The following is a 17,416-nucleotide window of genomic DNA, read 5'->3' on the forward strand; positions in this document are numbered from 1 at the left end:
GTCCAAGGTAGAATAGGCTGCCTCGGGAAGAAAAGACAATTGTTCAATCATAGTTTAGAATTAAAAAAAGAGGTTCAAGTAAGAAATGTAGTTTACCTCTTACCTTTAAGCTTTGAAAATAATCTATAATTATAGGAGCCTTGAAAGGAAAGTTAAGCTACCAGAGACAAAATATAAAAGTTTGGCTTCATGTTACTTTATAAATGACAGTTTTCATACCGCCATAACAGCTGATGAGTTCAAAACAGTCCTGTGTGTGGATGATGAATGTTCTAAACCAGTAGTTTGCTGATCAGCAGTCTTTTTCAAGTCTTGAGAACAATTCTTTATCCTGAAAAATGTCAAGTACATTATTTGAAATACCACCATTAACGGCTTTAACCTTCTATTCTGATTTTTTTACCCTCTATCAAAAATAATTCACCGCTAAGACTGTGAACATGGTTCTTCCTGGAGCTGGGCTGCTGTGAGTAGCCGGCAGAGCAGCCAGTGAGAGTTGCCATGGGCAGCTCTGAGCCGCCGACGGACAACTGGGGACCGGCTGCCTCAAAGGGGGGGGGGGGGAGGCAAGGCTCATAATACCAACATGGGCCAGGGAGCTGTGTCCTACACAACTAGACTGAGAAACAACGTTTGAACAGGAGTGGGGGTGGGGGGAGGCGGAAGAAGGGGGAAAAAAATAAATAAAGCCAATAATTCATATGATGACTTGTAAGAACACATACACTGAGCTCTCAATCACCTATGATAAGCAAAGAGTGGGAAACCATGACTAAATATGCTTTCATATAAAACTTAATTTTAATCAACTTCTTAACAAATCTCTACAAATAGCGTACAGTAAAAATTGTATTTTTCCTAATCACCTAATCACCTCTCCTTACCTGATAGTTTTTGGTAGAGATGTTGATATCATCACTGAACTGTCTTAAGCTCAATTAAAGTAAGTACTTACACACTTAAATGTCAGCTATTAAAAAAATGTACTTACAGGCCTGGATAATTTACAAAAAGGTAATGAATTTATTACATAAATTTGCAAGGGAAAAGTTCCATTTTGTGTCTATAGATACTCGAGTTTTTGCCTGTTTTTATCTTTCTATCCCAATGTTGGCTAGCACACAGTAAGCACTTAGTGTTTGCTGAATAAGTTAATCATAAGCCTGTGACAATTTATAGAAGAAACTATGATGCTTAAATGTTACTCTCATAGAGAGACACAAGAGACTAATTTTTAAACATTCAATTACTTTGAAAAATGAACATTCATGTTCTTAAAAACATATGTGAGTGCATTAACCCTGAGGAGTCCATATTCAATTTACTTCAACATATTAAAGATAAATCAGGAAGAAAATATATTATCAAGGGATCCTTCTATTTAAAATTTACAACCGTTTTAAACAAAACTCTGCTGAAACAGAAATTCCTAACATAAGGATACTTGACATGGAAAATTTAATTTAAAGAATGGTTAACTTGGAAAAATTTGGGGGTGCTAAAAATGGACTCATGTACTTCTGAAAGTGAAATTTCACTCTGTAGCCATACCAGGTATTGTACATATCTAGACAAGAGTACAATCAGATTTGATTTGCATGATGGTTAAAAAGTCAGAAAATTTCACATAGAAGTTCAGATCTCTATTTTCTCTTGAGAAAAAAAAAAGGAGATCAGGAAACGATGGATCGGTCTTAACGGCCACAACTGGCTGCAGCCAGTAGGGGCTGTCTCCTTTGGAGGGAGTAAACCTTCTTCCAACTGCCATAATCCTTACCATTGTTAAACTCAGTCTACTTATCTCACCCACTATGTCATCTGCTAGACTCCTCTATCAGTTTCAAATTTGCATGGCCACTGACTCACATGGAGTCAGAAAGATTACTAAAGATTTATTCTTAAAAAAAAAAAAAAAAAAATGTATTCTAATCACTCTACACAGAGCTTGTGGAGGAAATGACTGGTAGATTACAAATATAGAAGTTGGGAGAAATACTGGCGTTCAATAAACCTGACTTCTACTTCTGGTTGTGTCAGTAACCGGCCGCCAGACTTTAGCTAAGTGGTTTTACTATCCAAAGAAATAATTATATCTATTCTTTGGGTTTCTAGGCACACATTTAAGTCTGGACAGAGAAGCTGCAGCAATCATGTGAAAAGCCTCGAACACTAGTCTAAAGAATTTTGGATTTTATTTGGATAGGCAGTGAAGAACCACAGAACAGAGAAGAGTCTGGAAGTGCTAAGAAGGCAGGCAAAAGAGAATTAAATAGGGTAGTACAAATAAAAGATACATTATGAACACAGGAGACACTGGGAAGTTAGAATCTGCAGGAGGTAAAATGAGTGAGAACGAAGAACTAGGGTGATCTATAGATGCTTGGTGCCATTAACAAAACTGAAAAGTTCCAAATGAGACTGCTTCTTGAGGGTATCCTGTGTTTATTTTAATTCCTACATAATTTACTATCATGTTAAATATTTTTAAAATGTTAAGTCATACAAAATTGTAATTGCCATCTGAGTAGGGTCCCAGTGAATTAATAAGAAGGTTCTTTAACCCTTAAAAAGTTGCTAAATACACAGAACATACTTTTTAGGCTGTGGTTTTTCCATAAAGGAATCTTCTTGAATACATCCATCAACTGGGTAGTGTCCTTGTCTCATATTTATAGTTGTTGCAACCTTAGGACAAAATAAGATTAAAAACAAAAACAGAAAGTCATTCATGAATTCTGTTTATCGAGAATTCAAACAACTAGTGTGCAATTCATAAAGTTGATAATAGCCTTAAAAATCCTTAAATACTTTTTAAATCAAAGAAAAAATTGTACATCGATCATGTTTTATCTTATTGCTATTTTTCAAGAAATTGGTAATTTGGCAACTATTAATTAAACAGAACATTAAATTAACTAAAACTTGATTCTACCATAAGGTACGTTCAAAACTCTAGCAAAACACTTAGGAATAAATTTAATAAGAAAAATATAAACTCTAAGAAAAGAAAACCAAATAATTTATTGGGGATCATAAAACAAGAACTGAATAAATGGAGAATCGTGTCAGGTTCCTGGAGACAAAAATTTAATATTCTAAAATACATCTAATATAAAATACAATTCTAAAGTTCACACGGAAAATATGCAAGAATTACTATAATTTTAACAAATCATTCAGTAGAGATTTATCCCACCAGATAATAAAGCTACTGTAATTAAAATACTATGGTACCAGTACAATAGAGGCATAGAATAGAGCCCTGAAACAGATCCACATACATATATGGGAACTTGATACAGAATACAAGTGACCTTTCAATTAAATAGAGGAAGGATTATTCAATAAAGAGTATGAGAAAGGTGGACACCCATCTTACATCACATATGAATATTATGAAAGGATTAAATACGTACTTTTTTTTGAAAAACACGATATAAGTATTTAAATACACACACACACACACACACACACAACTCTGAGATAAGAAGGTCTGCCTAATCAAAGAAAACATAGAAACCTTAAAAAGGGGGGGAGGAACTAAAGAAGGAAAGCATTTCTAAATGGTTACACGTAACAAAAAGAACTGAAAGTGAAAGATTGGGAGAAAACAGTTGAGATACACAAGACAAAGTGTTAACATCCCTATCACATGAAATAGTCCCACAAGTTAGGAAGACAATTCAAAAGGAAAATATGCAAAGCATCTCAAAGGATCTGTTCAAGAGCTTCCCAGAAAGGGAGCTGAGAAGTCAACATGTGAAAAGTTGCTCAATTTCACTAGTCAGGGAAATTCAATTTAAAAAAAGGAGATACCCATTTTTTGCCCATCAAACATTAAAATAAATATGACAAATTGAAATATGGATTTGTTTTGGAGCTAGAAATTAACAGAACTTGCTGATGGAGTTATTTTGGTAGGGGCAGGTTTGAAGAATTGTGTAAAAATATAGTGAAAATTTTTGAAAACCACCTAAATGTTTATAATGAAGGGATTGGTTAAGAATTACAGCACTTATGTACAAGGGCTTATTATGCAGCCATTAAAAGTAATGGAGGGCGGGCCCGGTGGCTCAGGCGGTTGGAGCTCCGTTTTCCTAACGCCGAAGGCTGCCAGTTTGATTCCCACATGGGCCAGTGGGCTCTCAACCACAAGGTTGCCAGTTCGACTCCTCGACTCCCACTAGGGATGGTGGGCTGCGCCCCCTGCAACTGGACCTAGAGCTGAACTGTGCACTCCACCGCTACAATTAAAAGGACAACTTGACTTGGAAAAAATCCTGGAAGTACACACTGTTCCCCAATAAAGTCCTGTTCCCCTTCCCCAATAAAATCTTTTTAAAAAAAGTAATGGAGGAGACTCTCAGGAGAATAAGTTAGTGTTGCTAAGAGAAATAAAGCAGACAACTAAATGCTATGGTCTTCTACTTAAATATGCATCTTTGGTAGGGAAGAGGATGTTGTGTCGAAGTTTTAAGTGTGATGTACCAAAGATAGCCCTGTCTTACTAAATTAAGGGCAAAGTATTACTTTTAACAAATCACACTGGACCAAATGTTATTTTAAGACACCCCCTCCAAATTAAGCACTAAAACCTTGATTTCTATATGCCTCATTTATCACCCTTTGGGTTGCCATTTCCGAGTAAAGCTTTCTTCTGCCACCCCCCTCCAGTTTGTCATTTAAGGTTTATTTATGGTGGTGTGTTTGTTTTTGTTACTTGTAAATGAAAAAAATGTGGTCAGATTTAACCAGAATTTTTTCTTTGGTTTCTGACTTCATTGATTCGTTTAACAAGACTTCCCTGTCTAAGATTATACAATTATCTGTATTTTCTACCAGTTTACATTTTCAATTTGTATGTTAACATTTCCAATCCACATGGGATTTTAAAACATATTAATTATCTGTTAACTGGATGACTTCTCTTTTCCTCATGCATAATATATTTTTGGTCCAAAAGATCAAAAAGAGGTCAGTATTTCTGAATGATACTTAAGTATGATCCTATTTGGAACAAAATCCCCCATCTTGCTGTGCAAAATTACAGAATGGTTATTATTTTAAAAAGACACAAAACATTAATAACAATCAAAAGCAGTGAAGGGATATTATTAAAAAAACAACACCACACAACTATGAAAGATAAAGGCTGATATAGATAAGTCCAGAGTATTCACCCAAACTCAGAAATAAACAAAAGCATACCCTTAATCCCAAATGGAATCATTTTAGGCTTAAGTGTAAAATAAACAGAATTATCCAGGCTTTCAACATTATAGATTATAAATGTAAGTTTAACGCAAATACAGGTACTTAAATCTTACTTCACTGAACACATACTTTTTAGAGAATATACATAAATTAAAAGTAATAAACTACATTCCTCAAGTATTCTATAAATTCAGACTTTTCACTAATTTATATTAATTCTTCCAATCTCTCTTATAAACTTTAAAAATTAGTACGAGTGATAATTTCAGAAAGGTTTCTTGAAGGACTCCTTTATATAGCAACCAGCTTAGTGTCTGAAGAATCTAAATATAATTCCTTGTCAATTACCTGAGAAGAGGGGGAAAGGGAAAAAATGAGGAGGATGGGGCAAATCATCCGTATCCCAAAGAAAGAGTCAGAAAGAGTCAAAATGATATTTATCACAAAATAGATTTATCACAACCTTAAAATCAAAACCAGTATGTGTAAACACACTCTAAACATTTGTATAGGTGTTATCCAAAATAATACAAGTATAATGATTTAAGACTAAATGAAATCATTTGCCAAAAAAAGGCAAAAGTTACTGTTCTAATAAATCTGTCTGCTTTTGAATATTACAACAGGATGGGCATGGGCAGAAACAGTTCCAGCTCCTTCCATTCCCTTCTTCCTTACACATCTCAAGATGAAATCTGTCAGGGACCCTCCCTCCATTACAAACACAAAGGCTCCCCGCTGGTCGTAACTATGCAGCCAGCCAACATCTGAGGAATCTACTGTCAGGAAAGGAACGGAAAAGAATTCCCCACCATGAAGGACACAATTGGTAAAGTATGTGATTCCAAAACAGACATCTTCTAATATGTAAATGTTTCTGCTACGATTAAAACTTTCACACATTTATACACTATATATGCATATAGACACACATATATATGTATATATGTATACACGTATACACATGTGTACACATGTGTATATATGTATACATATATGTACATATATGTGTATACATATACCGGGGGTGTCAAAAAATGTATATACATGACTCGTATTCGTCTTGTGTTATCAGTATATATTATTACAATTCTAATAGTTTTTTCCTTTCTTAAAATGTGTATACATTTTTTTTGGCACCCTATGTACATATATACACATATGTGTGTATACACATATGTGTATATATGTATGTATTTTTACCATGTTTAACCTGCAAACCAGTTAATCCACACCTAAATAATCAAGGGTCAACTATGACACATATTTTAGGTCTTTAAGCTTGTAGAGAACTTTTACATAATTCAGATTTGACTCTTACAATCCCATGAGATAAGAAAAGCAGGTATTATTTCCATCTGACAAATGAAGAAACTCAATCTTACTATGACAGAATTAGGACTGCATTCCAGGTGTCTTGCCTCCATAGTGTCTGCCACACTACCATAGAAAACAATAAATACAAGTCCTTATCATCTGATCTCTCAAGTGGGGCATTAAAAATTTCAAGATTAAGACAACTTTCCAGAAAAACACTATGTTTAGCTACATTTGTATTTGCAGTAAATGCAAATGACATTCATTAACTTTTATTTTAAATCCTTTGTCCTCATTATTATTGGTCCATAGATTTTAGTCCTAGTGCAACTGTACTATTTTTAGTGCTTCTGAAATTAACATTAACTTTAGGCCACTGTATTGCTTCTCTTTTTATACTATGACATCTCTAAAAATGTAATTTAGTGACACACAAAGATTGAGGGGAAGGTGGAGTTCAAAATTTGCTTGCGAGGTATTGGTGTAGGAAAGAAGGGCAGAGACTTGAAAGGAATATACTTTATTTAAAAAGAGGCAATTTCCCATGGATGTTTCCAAAGAGTCAAAATATGTATGTAGGCTCTCACAAGGTATGTAACTATAACCTTGTATTCTTTGTGGGTTTTTCTTTTTAACCTTGTATTCTTCTTGATCATTTTGAACAATTATTAAATGGATGGGAAAATCTTTATCTTTTGTTAGGCTTCTTGGCTTAAAGACTCAGCAACAAAAATACAACTCTAAAGTTTCTAACTAGAATTATGTTTTACTTTGCTAACATTTTTACTGTTAACATAATGTATTCGATATGAAAAATGATAAAACTTACCTCACAAGCAGGGCATATAATTTTGCTGTACTCTTCGGTTACTAATAAGCACAGTTCACAAAAATCATGTCCACATTTAAGTTCATGGTGTTTACCTATTGATGAAATTGTGAATTAACCTTCTCACAGTTTGTTAACATTGAATGTGCAGCATTAATCAGAGGGCAAAATTAAAGAAGATTCTATCGTACAGGAAAAGATACCAAGTTTAGTTAGAAATGGATGACCTATTAAACAAAAGTCAGGAGAAACTATACAAGTCAGAACTAGGGACAAAAATCAGAAAAACCAGGCAGAGCTATATAATATTGTTTGCATTAATTTAGATAGTTTTTGGTACAAAGTACTGCAGTTTCCAACTGCAATGTTGTTTCTACTTGATCACAATGCCCTCTACTAATTTATATTTCCCATCCTGTGAAGCGGACAGGAAGGGCAGATATAAGACACTGGCAAAACCCCCCTCATACAAGGCTCTAAGTAAGACACTGGCAAGTACAGAAGCCAGATGCTACTACTGTCACACACACAAACAACCTAAAGATCATTTTCACAAACATAGCATTTAAGAGGGAAATACCATAATCTTCATTGTAAACCTAATAACAGGATTTTAACGCTCTAAGTAGAATATGAGGCATAATAAACATATTTGTTTTAGCTCTCTGTAACTTCAAAAGGATGTTATTTTAAAAGACACTTTGCAAGAAAAAAAGGAAAGGGAAAAAAAACTAGATAAAACCAGTCATCTTCCACTAGCAAAAAAGTAATGTTCTTGCTGATTTATATATAATTGCATTCTTTTGATTAAAAAAAAAGCTTTACAGTTTTTCTGCCAACTGAAATACCTGAAACTTGCTTACAACCAACCTACGTTTTCAAGCTCTATTTAAATTTCAGAGATGATATTACCAGGGAAATAAAAACCGTTTAACTGCTTTATCTTTATAAAATGTCTTATATTGTACAAGTCAAAACAATTTTTGGTGTGTTAACAGCTCACAAAACACAGAATTCATAACCACCATCTTTCCAATTGACTATTTCTAAGCACTGCAACACACATGCTTGGAAAAACCAGTTATTATAAAAAGTCTTGTTCTAAAACTATTTTGTAACACTTATTTCCTTCAAACAGTGTAGATTTTCTATGTAACAGGAACAGTCAAAACCCAAAACCCAGAGTCTCGGCTCTCCACCAGGAAACACAACCAGCCAACTTTCTCTACACACGTTCATGTCTCCTAAACGGAGTCCATCTAGAAGGGACTATGAAAACTGATTGAATGACTCACTTTGAAAGTACAAACATTAAACAGTTACGCAGGGTAATAAGACTTTTCAGCACTCTGAGACATTTTAAATTACATTAAATGTTTTCACTTGAGGAGAATCTAAGCAGATCAATGTGAATCTAAAACTGCTCTAAAATATAAAGTCTAAGATACATAGTAAAATAAAGATCTTGTATACAGAAAAAAAATGAAGTAAATTAGCAGATCAATACTAAGAGGGCGGGGTATTTTTTTTCCCCTTGACGTACAGAAAAACAAGATGCATAAAAGTATCATTTTCCAAACAATGCTTTACACGAAACTGAGCAATAATTTTCCTCCCTCCACCAAATAAAATTCCCAGTATCTGTTTAATTCAGGAACATTTCAGGGGTCTACTTGTCGCTTCTACAACAAAACTACAAAAGAAAATCAAGTGTCATTACTTCCTGACCACAAGAAAATGGACTAAATTTTTACAACGATTCTTTCGTGAGCCTGGGGACGTTTCGAACCGGTGCTCAGGGGAGCTCACACACCGTCGGGTCGGAGACTCGGTGAGAGGAGGGGAGAAACGGGGCGCAGGCTGAGACCAAGACGGGAGGTGCGACGTCCCCTTCAACTGGCCACCAGGCGTCGCCGCGGCCCTCTGGGGGCGGGCTGCCGGCGACGAGGGGCCTGTGGGACGGTTTCCACGTCAGCCCCGGCCCCCATCACCCCAGATGACTCCCACCCTCCGCCGGCCTCATTCTGTCTCTACGCCTCCGCATTGGACTCGGGGACGCGGGGCTGACCCTCGGACTGCTCACCGGAGGCTCTGGTCACCCTTCTTCCACACCGAATGCACTGAATATCAGCAGCTTCCCAGGGCCGACCCTTCCTCCCCATAGAGGAAGGCTGGGAGAGCCAAGCCGTCGACGCTTCTGCCTCCATCGCCACCGCCTTTTGGATCCGACGGCCGGTACCGCGTGCCAGTCCCGGCGTCCCTCGCGCCAGCGACCAATCATCGGAGGCAGCCGCTGCAGGTAGCCAATCAGCAGGCAAAAAAGTTAAAGCCCGCCCCCTCCGTTTGGCCTTGCTGGAGGCGGAGCAGGTGCGGGGAGGTTGTTTTCAGTTTTAGTATGGGGCCGCTCCATTCCAAGGAAGGACGCCGCGAGGTCGTGAAGGACCATTTACTTTCAAATCTTTACCAAAAGCGTCACCCCTTGAGCACGCTTCGTGCATTCAAATCCAGATTTCACGTATTATTTCACTTACACTGTTATTGACCTCACAGGCAGCAAACAATCCCCCATATTGAAAGGAATTCCCCTTCCCTAGTATCTATCAGGGCCAGAAATCCCAAACCTGTAATAACTATATATATGTATATGTGTGTGTGTGTGTGTATATATATATGTATATATATAATTACATATTTTTTATCATATCTTTAAATTATCTGCAAGGGATTTGAGGGCTTGACTTCTAGTAGCCTCAGTGGAGAACCTGTCAGTGACTACCGGTGTGGAAATTCAATTAATTTCAAACTAAAGGGTGATCATCATTACTAACAGTTGTTGAGCTGGAAGCAGTTGGGGTTGCTAAGAATTTAAAAAGAACAGGATTATAACCTCTACCTAAAACAGTAACTTCTGCTAAGGTAGCTCGTGGTAAGTGCCAGAGGGGAGTAAGAAACTAAAAATGACTGCACTCTGGAGCGTTGATGTCAATATGGCCTATAGTGGTATGAAAAACCTTCCTAGAGGACACAGGGTTTGCATTAGACCTGAAAACCTGTGTAGTATTTAAAGGAGTAAACAGAAAATGAGACATTCCAGGGAGAAGGAACAGCATAAGCAAGGGAAAGTAGGTGGGAGATGAGTGTACTTCTCGGATTTATAAAGACCGTTTGGCCAGAGTATTTGTGGGGACAGAGCCAGGAGTGCAGTTTCCAGGCTTCCAGCCTCACATGGAAAGGTGCTGGCTTGGGTAGTAAATGGCCATCAACTGTGATTGGATGGCCATCAGCTGTGGCTAGTCAGCCGTCAGCTGTAACCAGTGAGCCATTGGCCACTAATATAACTGCCATGGCTACACTAGCAGCGGATTGTGACTGGCAAGTGCGGATTGCGGATGGAGGCTTCCAGCTAGCAAGTAGGGTTGGTTGGTTGGCAGGCAGAGAAGCCCACGGCAGTTTGCGGATTGTGTGGCTCCTGCTTCCTGTGTCTCCAACCCAGCCACCAGTGAGACTATAGTGATGTGACTCCCCTATCTATGGCCCCGTGAGTTTTCCTTTTTGGCCTCCTCATATCCTGCGTTCTTATGTGGGGAGTGGGAGCTGAGACCCTGCATGACACCCTGCATGACACCCTGCATGACACCCTGCATGACAGTATTAATTTGCTTAAAGTGAGCTTTATGAAGAAGTATGTTGGGGTCAAATTTTGGAGAGTCATGAATGTTGGGGTAAGGAGTTTGGACTTTACTCTTCAAGTAATAGAGGGCTGGCTAAGTGTGACCAAGGGATGAAGTAGTCAGTCTGGTGGCAGTGTGGCAGTTGTATTGTAGAGGAAGCACCTGGAGATGGCAAGTGCCTTCAGTGGTGAAAAATAAAAGCCACATATATTTCTTATTTTCTGTCTACATTTTTTTGAAGTAGAAACAGAAGTATTTTGTTCAAAAGCTCATGCCTGCTCAAAAATCTTTATACTTTTTTGCCTTCAGGAAAAAGTACTAATCTTAATCTGTCCTCATCCAGTAGTTTTTTGCTACTGATCCAAAATGGAACTCACAGTACTAATCAAGCCAATATTCTCATGTAACGTGCTGATTCCTCTACAGTGAGTGCAATTCCCTATTTCCCTTATCTAGAATGTCCACTCCTTCCTCTTCATCTACTTGGGTTCTCTTTATCCTTTATGGCTCAGCTTTAGAACCACCTTACTCCTTCTTGAAACCTTCACATTTCTCCCTGCACTCAGTAATGCTCTAACATGTAGCAACAATCTCCTTTTCCACTAGGATTTCTGTACTGTAATTTGAATAATGATAATCTTATTGCATCAGCGTTCTTCTTGGGTCATAATTCAAATGTGATGCAGCACAGAGGAGCCATCTCTGAAAGCCATCAGGCACGCTGGAGAGAATTATATGCCTTTGGTAATCCCAGAAGTTAAATAAATCAGGGCCAGTGAAAAATGCAATAATAAATGTTTAGGCCCCCTCCATTAGGTCTTAGTATTTACGGGGAACTCTCAAATAGAGCAACCAGAATTATCATCTTAACATTTAATTTAGATTATGTAAATCTTTTGTTTGGAATCCTTTAATTGCTTCCCATGAACTGTGACAAATCCTTAAAATGGCCTTCTAGGCTTTTTGATTTGGCTTCGGGTTACCTCTCTAGCTTAATTTTGCACCACTTCTCCTCACTATGTTCCAGGTACAGTCGCCTTTTTCAGTTCTGTAACAGTCAAGCTCTTTCCAACCTTGGGACTTGGAACTCTCTTTCCTGTGCCATTAAAAAACAATTATCATAAAATATTTTAGCTCAATAAAAAGGAATAAAGAGTAAAATTATGAATGCCCATGTACCCTCCAAACAGTGTAAGAAACAATCTAATTTTATCCAGATAATCTAGTTTTATTATGTCTGTTAGGCTATTCCCTCACATGTTGGCCAATTCTTTATTCCTCCTTGTGTCTCATACCTTCGTTCTAAGATAATTTTTCTCCTCCAAGAACACCCTGAAGAAATGTCTTTGGTGAGGATATGTTAATGGCGAATGCTCTCAGGTTATTTGGCTATAAATGTATTTTTACCTCATCTTCATTCTTGAATGATCATTTAATAACCTGAAATTCTAAGCTGACAGTTCTCAGACTTTATATTTTTGTCAGACTTTGGAGATCACATTAGAGATTTCTGACTTCTATTGTTGCTATTGAGAAGTTCATGATAAATGTGGTTGTCATTCTTTATAGGTAAGTTGTTTTATTTTTGGCATTCTATATATTCATTATAATATCAAGGTGTAGATAGTTTTTTATTTTGCTTGGGATGGATTTCATTTTTTTTGATCTGAGCATTCTTGTCTTATTGGTCTAGAAAATTGTCGTATTTTGTTTTTGCTTTTTGTAAGTGCCCCAAGCCACTATGAATCTAGAACCACTTTAATTTTTTGGATTCTGTTTTCCTAGACTACTCCAACAACACATTTAGAATCCCAAGCCCACCTGAAGGCAGGTGTGTATTCTAGATTACCTGGGGAGATATTTTCCCTACCCGAAGGTGTACAAGATATATATATTTTTTTACCTTTTATCCTACGGTACCTATTCACTCTCACCAGCAGTGCGTGAACTTTCTATGTAAATACTTAGATTAGCAGCTGTTTTATATTTTGCTAATTCAATGGCTGTACCCTGGTATCTCCTTGTGGCTTTAATTTGCATTTCGCTAATGTCTAATGAGATTGGCATCTTTTCCTGTTTATCGGTCTTTAGGCTTTCATATTCTTTTTTTTTTTCTTTTGGATTTTTTTTTATTGATTTGTAAGAATTCTTTACTCTAGATTCTATTGCAAATATCCTTTTCTAGGCTATGTCTTGGTTTCACTTTGTTCATGATATCTCTTATTATCCAAAGGTATTTTATTTTACTATGGTATTTTCATTAAAATTTGCAATTTTTGTGTATTGTCTCAGAAATCTTTTCCCAAGCTAAACATTAATTTTATTCGCTATCTTCCATAAGCTTTACTACCTTCTCTTCTACTTTAAAATACAGCTTTACTGTTGTTGGTATTTGTAGGAGTGAAACGAAGAGGGGTGTAATGGAAACATGGAGCCCAGTAATTTGGATGGGTAGGGTCATGAACCTGGATTTACCCTTTACATGTGTCTCCACATACACACCATTGGCATAGTAACATCTCAGAACATAGATAGGTATTCCACAAATGGCATTTTATTATGATTTTTTTTAAAGATTAAGTATATTTTAGCTTTAATCAGCTTTTGTTTCAATAAAACTTTGGACTGACCATATATTTTTTTAGACTAACTAAAAGCATCAGGTTGTCATTAAAATGAGTCATTCTACAACATTCGCAGAGTTTCATACACAGTATATGCTCCACAGAAATGTAGGAGTAAGTGCTCACGTGGTGTCAGAACACAAGACCGCCCCATAGGGAGGACACACCAACATAGCATGCCAACCAGCATGACATCATCTCAAAATGCACCAGATGGCGCCAGACCTATAACAACAGCATTTGCAATTTGGTTCCTTCCTTACTTTTTGGAGGTAGTTTTAAGGTCTTCTGGTACTCTACTCCACATGACCTTTCAGTCCTGTCATTGGCTAAGAGAGGTGTGCAATGAAAAGGTATAAGCTCTCTTCCACATCTTCTAGAAGAGACAGGATACCCAGCTCTTTCAGGACGTGACTCTGGCTTTTTTTCTTAGCTCTTACAGGGTAGTGAAGCAGGAAGGATCTTTGGAAATCACTAAATCCTACCTCCTCATTTAGGATGGGGAAGCCCAGACTCAGAACCACTCGGACTTTCACGGGTTGAGCTAGGGTCCTGGTGTTCTGATTACTGGACCATAGTACACCAGTTTCCACGTCCACTTCCAGAAAACTACTTTGGGGAACTATAACAGAGATGGACCGCGCAGATATGATATTTGGGATTAATGGAGAGATGACGATTGCTGCTCTTAGCCAGATTTGGAGGCCTTTTGTAGGGATCAGCAAACTTCAACCTTGCTGCTATGAAAAGTTAGGGGACACGATGGGGACTGCAGTGTCCTTTCTTGAGAAATAGCTCCAGGAAGAGCTCTAGGGTCCTAAAAGTTGGGGAAGTGATCTGCAGGGCCCAGTGAAATGAACCCCTGTGAGCCTTCCTGACTGAGTTGAGTGTGGGCACTGGGTGGCAGAGCTCAAGCCATCACTTGCCTGAACTCAGCCCACAGAGGTTTAACTTGTGGACCCCAGACTTGGGTGTGCTTGAGAATCCCCAGCAGAGGCTCTGATTCCAGAAGTCAGTTTGGAGCCCAGGCATGTGCCACTGAACAGCTGCCCTGGAGCAGGATGTAGTTGGCCTGAGTCCCACCCTGAGGGACAGAGTGACTTATTCATACATCGCTGAGGTTCCTTCTGACTCCTCATTGGTTCCTGTACATTTCGCTAGTTCTTACCATTCCAAGATGTCCATGTACTGCTACTCTATATTGGGCTTTTTTTATTTGGAAACACAAAGCTGTAGACACTGAGGGAGAAACAAAACCCAAGTTTTCGGCGATTTTATTTGTTTGCATTGAAGAAAGCCATCAGGATTAGGAACTTTCCAGGAAGCAGAGTGAATCCAAGTTCAGGCTCTGAATTTACTCTGTGGTGAGGCAGCCAAAGGGAAGTGCATTTGGGGTTACCTTCTAATAGAAAAATACAACGTGTTGGTTCAGATTCTCATAGTCACTGGTCATGCCTGCTATGCTGTGAGCTGTAAGGCATTCCTGACCCACGGGCCTTTTCCCAGGATCCCTTCTCCAGATACCTGGCCAGAGGGGTAGGTAGGTACATAGCTGCAGCCCTCTGTTCCTGATGTTTTCAAACTCTCACCTGCCTTTTCTCATGAGCAGAAGGCTCTCTGTTTCATCTCAGATGCTATAAAAGAGTAAAAACATTTCCTGCAAAGCTCAAGCAGCAGAGTCATTTCTCTAGTCTCATGGCGTCTTGTGGTATTTTTCTGGCTGCCATTTTTGGCTCTAAATGCCATTTTTACTTCCCATACTCTAGGAAGAGGTGCAATTAAATGAGGTTCACAAACCCTGGTTACGATTCTAACAGAGATGGCATCAATTTTGATGATGACTTCAGGGAGACAATGAAGAAATTAATGAAGGAAGATTTGAGAATTAAAGGTAAAGGAGGATTTGAGAACTACAGAAGAATGCCGGTTGAGGGGGTGGTGCAGGCATCACATGATCACTAGGGTCACATGATCACATTTACCACTCTTTTCTCACCAGAGAAATTCAATACTCGGCCTTTCCCTCCCTCGCTGAGGTTCTCCTCTTCTCTCTTCCCACCACCCCTTCACCTTTCATCTTAAAGGCAAATAAACTCACATCTGAGTTGACAGGAGTTTTCTGGAAACCAATAGATCATTCCAGTATTCACTGGCTTATCTCATTTTAGTGAAGACAGTATGTTCAACGTCACATTTCACCACTGCGTTCAGACATAGAGCTGCTTTCACATCCCCAGTGCCTCCTTCAAACCTCCCAGCCCAGGGCTCAACCCCATGGTGGGTTCCCACCAAGCACTCTTCAGATCTCTGTGGTTGTCTGCAGCATCTATGTTAGCACCCAACTCTGCTCTTTCATATTGGACTTTAATTGTTTCACATGGACTAGTCTTGCTGTTTGAGGCAGATTGTATTTTTCTAAAAATGGCCCCCATGGTGTCCCCTGCAATGTGCTGTTGACAATCTTGGTGGGGCTGGTGGGTGAGGGAGACAGTGGGCCCAATGAAGCTGGAGTGGTGGGCAAAGACAGATGATGAAGAGCACCGTGGGGTGTGTGCTAAAACTGGATTTTATGAAGCAGGGGAACGACAGGCTCTCTCTCTTTCATGTTGGCAGCATTGAGTAGAAGAGCTTCAGTTGTTGTTGTAATGGTGGCACTAAATCTATTTTGAGATTCAGACCTCTTGTATATAATTTTGAGACAGGTTAGTATGATTGTTAGGTAGATAGGTAGGTCCCTGGTGAGATAAAGAAAAGAGCCATATCCTAAAACTTCAGGTTTTGAAACCACTCTTTTGCTCCAGGACATAATGTAACAAGGCCTTGAGGTGAATCATAAAATTCCTTTTGGCGTGACAAATGTAGCAGATCTGATAAATAACAGTGGGTTGCTTTGCCAATTCCTTTAGGATGGGCAAACAGAACAAACCTGGTAGACGAATTTCATTAAAAGGTGCCAGTTCCCTTCTGCAAACAGCTCCCCTTCCCCAAACAGACAAAGGAAAGGTATAAAGGTAGGAGCTTTTGCCTCAGTCACTGGGCACCCCCCATTCGGGGCCCCCTCCCGCTCAGGAGCTACAACCTCTTCTCCTACCTCTAATAAACTATCCTGTTTTTAAAACTTTTTGCCTCTCCCTGGTCCGTGTGTCCATTCTTCGGCTTCACGAGACAAGATCCCGGCCCACACCCAGAAACTGCCGGCAGATCCAACATCCCTACATCAATTTGATTTAACAAGTGTAATTTAGCTTGCAACTTTCAGAAAGTTTTTTTTTCTCTTTTCTTTGCCTCCCTCCAGCCAAACCTTAATGACTCTGTTTACTATACATTTACTATGCATACCAGTTTCAATGGTTTTGTTTACTTATGCCAGACAGACCATGTGATTTAGGAGAGATTTTGCATCTGTAAGGTATCCACTCCTGGTTCCTACTTAAATCTACATAACATATACAAGGGTTCTGATGACCAGTTTAAGGGCACCTTCCCCCATCCCAAGGGGGACAAAGCTGAACTCAATAGAAAATTCCACTGCAGGCCAAAGCAATTTATATCCTGGTTAGAAAATATAAAACTTCTGAAGAAACAGACTGGGGCCAGGAGTTTCCAGCAGACTCTGTCCAGCCGACCTTTCTCTTACTTGAATAAGTCTTCCTTCTGTATTTCTTCCTGCCTCGTGACAACCCACAAGTAAGCAGCCAGAACAGTTGTGTTATTGTTGTTTTTAGCTCCAGATTAAGGAAATACTATCTTCATGGCCTCCT

At 38.6% G+C, this 17,416-nt stretch overlaps 1 protein-coding gene across 1 annotated transcript in view; it reads right to left on the reverse strand.

The window, feature by feature from the left end:
* The window catches only part of RNF17 (ring finger protein 17), a 91,507-nt gene extending 81,886 nt beyond the window's left edge, over positions 1-9,621 (reverse strand). The window contains exons 1-4 of the mRNA XM_088793001.1: positions 9,444-9,621; positions 7,361-7,455; positions 2,594-2,685; positions 220-331 (exon numbers count right to left, since the gene is read on the reverse strand). Coding sequence (XP_088649127.1) covers positions 220-331; positions 2,594-2,685; positions 7,361-7,455; positions 9,444-9,567 — 423 coding nt within the window. The 5' untranslated portion in view covers positions 9,568-9,621. The remainder of the gene's footprint in view (positions 1-219; positions 332-2,593; positions 2,686-7,360; positions 7,456-9,443) is intronic.
* Between the last annotated feature and the right edge of the window lie 7,795 nt (positions 9,622-17,416).

The sequence above is a fragment of the Rhinolophus sinicus genome, chromosome 16 (assembly GCF_057876585.1).
Source record: "Rhinolophus sinicus isolate RSI-liver-muscle chromosome 16, RSI-T2T, whole genome shotgun sequence".
In the NCBI taxonomy this organism is placed as follows: domain Eukaryota; kingdom Metazoa; phylum Chordata; class Mammalia; order Chiroptera; family Rhinolophidae; genus Rhinolophus; species Rhinolophus sinicus.